Source organism: Marmota flaviventris, chromosome 1, assembly GCF_047511675.1.
Source record: "Marmota flaviventris isolate mMarFla1 chromosome 1, mMarFla1.hap1, whole genome shotgun sequence".
NCBI classification, from domain to species: Eukaryota; Metazoa; Chordata; class Mammalia; order Rodentia; family Sciuridae; genus Marmota; species Marmota flaviventris.
This window is the reverse complement of record NC_092498.1, coordinates 12,257,325-12,263,324: the sequence shown is the minus strand read 5'-3', so window position 1 is coordinate 12,263,324 and position 6,000 is coordinate 12,257,325. Positions and strand designations below refer to the sequence as shown.

The window sequence follows — 6,000 nt, the reverse complement described above, 5'->3', positions numbered from 1 at the left end:
GTCAGGTGAATATGGACAGAATATAAAATAAGAAGGTGCTGAGCTGAACACACATTGCAAATTCTATTTGATGAGCTTCTGAAAGCCCAAAACAAATGGGCCATTATGAATAATGGAGACAGAACCAGTAACTAGATCCTCTCATAATTTGCATGGCAAGCCTCTAACTTGCAGTCATGTGACAAGCAAATGAAGAAAAACTGGAAATAACCATTAACTAAGGGGGAAATTACAATAACATTGGGTGAGGGTCAGAAGGCTGCAGAGTAGGTACCAGTTCTTTGTGTGAAACCCCGAAAGGCAGAGTCAGAAGAAATGGTAGTGATGAATACAGATGCCACAGACAAAGACATTTCTGGGCCTAAAGTCCCCTTCATGTTGGTGATCTCTGGAATCCTGTGCGCCATTGGTGTACTTGGGAATGGCTTCATCGTGGCCATCTATGGGATTGAGTGGGTTAGGGACAAGAGACTCCCTTGTGGGGACTACCTTATGTTCATGCTGAGTTGTTCCAGGATCTTTCTACAGATTTGGGTGATGCTGGACATTACTTACAGTCAAGTATTCCCAGTCATTTATAACCAAAAGACAGTGTTCATATTCTTCAAAATCGTCATGCTGTTTCTGAACTATGCCAACCTCTGGTTTGGTGCCTGGCTCAACGTCTTCTATTGTCTCAAAATTGCAAACTTTACTCAGCCTTTGTTCCTTATGATGAAGAGGAGAATCACGGTGCTGCTGCCTTGGCTTGTGAGTCTCTCCGTGCTGGTGTCCCTGGGCTTGACCTCTCTCTTCTGTAAAGACACCTTCAATGCGTATGTGAGTATGTCCTTTCATACCCCTTCCTCCAATTCCACTAAGAACAAGTATGTCTCTGAGACCAATATTGTCTACTTGGCTTTTTTCTATTACTTGGGAATCTTGGTTCCTTTGATCATGTTCATCCTGGCAGCCACTCTGCTGATCATCTCTCTCAAGAGACACACCTTACACATGAAAAGCAATGCCACGGGCTCTAGGGACCCCAGCATGGAGGCTCACTTGGGGGCCATTAAATCAACCAGCTTCTTTCTCATCTTCTACATCATCAATGCAGTCGTTCTGTTTATTTCCATGTCCAACATCTTTAACACCTACAACTCTGGGAATATTTTGTGTAAATGTATCCTGGCTGCCTATCCCGCTAGCCACTCAGTGCAACTGATCTTGGGCAACCCTGGGCTGAGAAGAGCCTGGAGGCGGTTTCAGCACCAAATTCATCTTTACTTTAAAGGGTAGCCCCAGTGACCAGAGCCCAGAGAGATGACAAGTTCTGGCCCAATGAGCTCTGCCTTTTCCTCGCCTAGATCTCTCTCTCTCCCATTTTTTATCCCCCAAACCTGCTGACACTTCTTCTCGGGTAACTGAATTATCTTGTGAATGTAAAGCTGAATTGAGACTCTAAGCAGAAGGAGCTAAGCCATGCAATGGTGGACTTCTGAAAGTGCCTAATGGGGTCCGTTGGCATCCTGCCCTCAGCTCTTCACTGTCCCCTCCTCTAAGCCTTAAGGAGTGGGCAAGCAGACATTTCAATCCACTTGGAACACGTTCTGTGGTGTGCTGTCCATTGAACACCATTTAATTGTCAAGGACATTTTGATCTGGATGAAAAAGTATGTGGTCAACCTACTGTAGACCACTGACTAACCCACAGATAGGGACAAGGGGACTAGTGAAGGGGACCGCATGCAGTCCAAGAGGTAGAAGAGAAACTAGAAAACTACAGAGAAATGGGATCCAGGGAAGAAAGGCTGGCCAAGACCACCAAGGGTGCAGAGGCTCCAAGGAGAGTGCAGAGTGCAGAAAGAGGCTTTGGATCTGACTGAAGCAGAGGCCATGCACACTGTCAGTGGAGTGACAGGGTAGCATTTGGATCCCAGGAGTTTCCAGAGATAGTGATGAGCAAGCGTGTAGAGACCAATGATGGAGGGAAGGTGCTTGGAGACCAAGGCAAAATGAAAGATGGCAGGTGGGGAAGTGGAGGGTCAACTGAACATTTCATTTTTCCATGGAAATGTCAAAGTGAGAAGAGAGGAAAAGAAGAATGAAGGGGAAAGAATGAAGTGAGCAGAAAGAGGCCAGAGCATGAGTGTCTACTGTGCTCAGCACCTGAGTCTGTGGCAATGAAGGGGCACCTGTGCCTCCAGGTGACTGGCTCTGGGTCACTTTGAAATAGTTGATGGGGTCAGGGCAGCTTCCCTGGGAGCGGCCTTTGGAGCAGAAGGAAAACTTTCTTCTTTACTGTCACTCTTCAGAATGAGGGATCATCAGCATTGTCTCAAAGGGTCATTCACAAAATAAGACACTCAACCCTAGATATCTTGGAACTCAAAAACTAGGAACTCTAGCACTTCTTTTATTAGGTATTTTTACAACTCATAATTACTAAAGAAAATGTAAAAAGAAAGCTACCCTCATAACAGGCTAAGGCAGTTCCCTAAAGAAAATATGAGCTTGGAAGCAAAAAGACTAAGTTTTGAGCTCCTGAGTCCCCAAGCATGTATTTAAGAGACTTCTTTACATCCATAAATTGCAAAAATAACTCACACATACCACACTCTGTCTCTTCTCCATTTGTCTTTCTCCCCCTGTCTCACACACATACATCCCTTTATAATTCAAATGCCCTGAGACTTTTTAATTGGAAAGTAAAGTATTTGTGAAAACATATAGTTTTCATAAAATGATACTTATTTATGTGACTATTTAAGGTTAGTATAGCTATTACAGTAAGACAAATTAGATTTTGAAGTTTCATTCCAATTCCTAAAGAATACAGAAATATGCTTTTTTTTCCTAACAACACCTGCTGACAAAAGAGCATCCATCCTCACTAAGAGTATCTAATGCAGCACAGAGAAAAACAGAAAATTGGTTTGAAGTTGCCATTACTTTAATGAGACCCCTGCCAAGATGAGAAAATGGATAATCCCTCTCTGTGTTTATTATGAAGAAATATCATCCCATTGTTTGCAACAGCCTAAGGCATCGAAGAGAGAACTGACAAGAGCTTCAAGGACAACATTCTCATTGTCACTGTGGTCACCCTGCCTTCAGCTAGATGAAGTTCTCTCCAATTCTCTTTCTTCCTTTCTGTAAAGCCCAACTAAGTGTCCAGAAAAGGCCAGAATACTTGGTCTCCAAATTCATTGACTTTAAATAGAAATCAGAAGTCCTAAATGAAAACAAAACTCAGATTTTTTTGGATGAAAGTTCATAACCAAATGAAAAGCCTGGCTTGCTGTGGACCCAGGATCCTTGCAGGAGACTCCCTCAACACCCAGGGAAGGTGAAGTTTCTAGCGTGAAGGACGATTCACTGATGAAGTCTCTCTGTACATCTGTACTCCATGTGGACAAGCTGAGGGACTCTTGGTTGCTGAAGATGCAGTGTAGAGGTCCACCTGGTGGAACTCCCACAGGTGAGGGCAGCCAGAGCTGATCTAAGACCTGTGACTTGAGGGGCACTAGGTAAACCTCCAATCCAACATCACCTTCCCCTTCTAATTATCCCAGTGTCTGATAAAATGTCACTGTGATTTCTGCTTGTCTTTGAGTTTCCTCTGCATGACATCTCTTTTTCAATTTTCCCAATTGTCCTTTACTTGGGGCTACCAGGTCAGCCCACCTAAAACAAATCTTGTGTTAGGGGAGGGGAAGAGTAACCAAGGGCAGGAGTCAGAAGCAAATGATGGAGGGGAAGGAAAAAGAGACACTAAGAGAGGAACACTTCCGTTCTGACTGGGTTTTCCCAGACACTCTGGAGAGAAGAATTTTTAGGAGCGATCTGAGAGGAATGGAAATTTCTTACCTACTAAGAAAGATTGGTTTATAGGAGCAGAATGGAGGATAGAAAGGCCGAGGAGCCAGTCCTGATTGATTAGAAGCTGCAGGAGCTCTCTGCACCCCTTTCTAAACTGGGGAAGAGTTACCTAATGTAAGAGAGGCAAGAGTTTGGGGGAAATGCTCACTTCAAGCGTGCTCTGGGAAAAAGTAAGATGTTACAGACACTGACACAGTTTCTGTTGATGGAAGGAGAACAGGAGCATTCTAGAGCCTGGGATGTGGCCCAGGAAGGGCAGGTCTGGACAGGAAATGGCAGGAAGTGGCAGCAAGGTTGGGAGAGAGAGGTTGGAGCAGAAGAAACAGAAAGGGAAGGTATCAGGTATTAAGTGCTGACGTCACTCTTGGCTGTTTGTCAGAAACTCTCTACTGACACTGGTCCTAGTCCTTTGGGCATTATCTCTACACACATGGAAACAAAAGGTCATACGAGAGCCTTCAAGGGGAACATTTCTGGGTGCGACCTTTACCAGTTTGGGATGTGGCATTGCAAAGGTGCTCCATCTTGGGACACTCACCTGTCAATCAACTTCCATGAGAGAAAAATAGCCTTTTTTAAATGTTCTGGTTGATCTCTCACTTGATTTTCATTTCTCTTAATAAGATGTCCTATGAATTTTCGACCTTCTCTCAGTTGCTTTAGAGGAAAATAAGAGAAAAGTGGTCTTAAAGACAATTCAAAGAGAACAAGAATCCACAACCATTATGGGTTTGTCTGTGACTTGACAGGGAGAGGCCATTCAGGGAAGAACTCTCTAAAGTGAAAGATCAAAGGGAAAACCCACAGGCTCCTTGGGTAGCTGCTCCTCCCTACCCTCAACTCTATGCAGTCCCTAGGTTTGAGTCCTGGCTCTGAGTCATGGGCGTGATATTGCATCTCCTTGAGCCTCAGTTTCTACATCTGTAAAATGAAAATCACAATGATACTAATGTCTACCTCCTAAGGTAATCTCAGTCCAAGAGATGAGTGAGCTAAAGCATTTAGTACACAGTGTCTGGCCCAGAGGAAACTGTCAATAAATGTTAGTGTTTGGACTCTAAAGGGAAACTGAGGACATTCAAAGTAAGCCAAATGTGAAAAGGCCAGAGCCCACCCAGACTGGGCAGAGGCACACAAAGAGCTGGACTTTTACAGTCCTGTAGATTTGGTGGCAGAACATGGTCAAGAGGTTCAGCAAATCCTTTATGTCAAGTGCAAGAAAATAACATCCATTCACAAGGTTTCTGTGAGGCTTAAAGGTAACGATATAGAAGTGTATAATAAACTACAGACCATCATACAAAGATTAGTGCATGTATTCATTCATCAACACAAAAGTGGATGTGTTCATTCAAAGATTAAATCAACCAAAATTTCTCCCTCCAAGACTACGTACATAGTGTGGGGAACAGCAACTGATAAAATTACAAAGTAGGAAATATTCCAAATTTTGTGCTATGGAGTCAGAGATGTATCTTAAACTGCAAAAAATGCTCACATAAAAATGTTTAACCTCAAAAAAAAAATTTTTTTTTCCCTCGTCCTGGTCTTTTTCCTTTAGCTCCTTCATGGTGGGGAGGGGAGAACTCAGGGCAGAATCTCTTCTTCTTACTGAACCAGTCAGAAGAGGTAGGGAATGTGAGAAAAAATTTCCACTGAGCATCTTCAGAGACTCTCACTGGAGCCTGAGGATGCAAAACAGAAAAGGGTCCCATTACAGTCAGACCTCTCTAGGGAAAGCTGCCCTTTGCATCTCCTGCCTGGAGCCCTCAGGGACTGCAAATGAACCTGTGGATTATTCAAACCAGTTGCTGGATGATAGATTGATTGCAGCTGGTGGGCCTGAGTGCATCTGGGACCAAGAGTGAAACAACGTTTACGGGGGGAGGAGGCACCAGTGAGACTCCTGGACAGATCAAGGCCCCAAGGGCCACTGCTCCCTCCTCCCTTCTCAGTGGAATAGCCCCTCATACTCATACTCTGCTCATATGCAGTAAGGATAATTTGCTCACCTTTGGATTCAAAGGCCCAGAAAATGCCTTGGTAAATCAGACCAGTCCCTTGGAGGTCAGATCTGCACAGGGCTCTGGGGCCTCCTCCCAGCTTTTCCTCGCAGCCTTAATCTGCTCCCCAGGAACA

The 6,000-nt window shown here is 44.2% G+C and overlaps 1 protein-coding gene across 1 annotated transcript; it reads left to right on the top strand.

Annotated features, from left to right (window-relative positions):
• The first annotated feature begins 315 nt into the window (after positions 1-315).
• Positions 316-1,278, top strand: Tas2r40 (taste 2 receptor member 40). Its single transcript, XM_027943288.2, has one exon. The coding sequence runs from the start codon at positions 316-318 to the stop codon at positions 1,276-1,278; it is 963 nt and encodes a 320-aa protein (XP_027799089.1).
• The last annotated feature ends 4,722 nt before the right edge of the window (positions 1,279-6,000 follow it).

Coding starts and splice junctions, on each gene's coding strand:
- Tas2r40 (XM_027943288.2), top strand. CDS start 316: ATGGTAGTGATGAATACAGATGCCACAGACAAAGACATTTCTGGGCCT.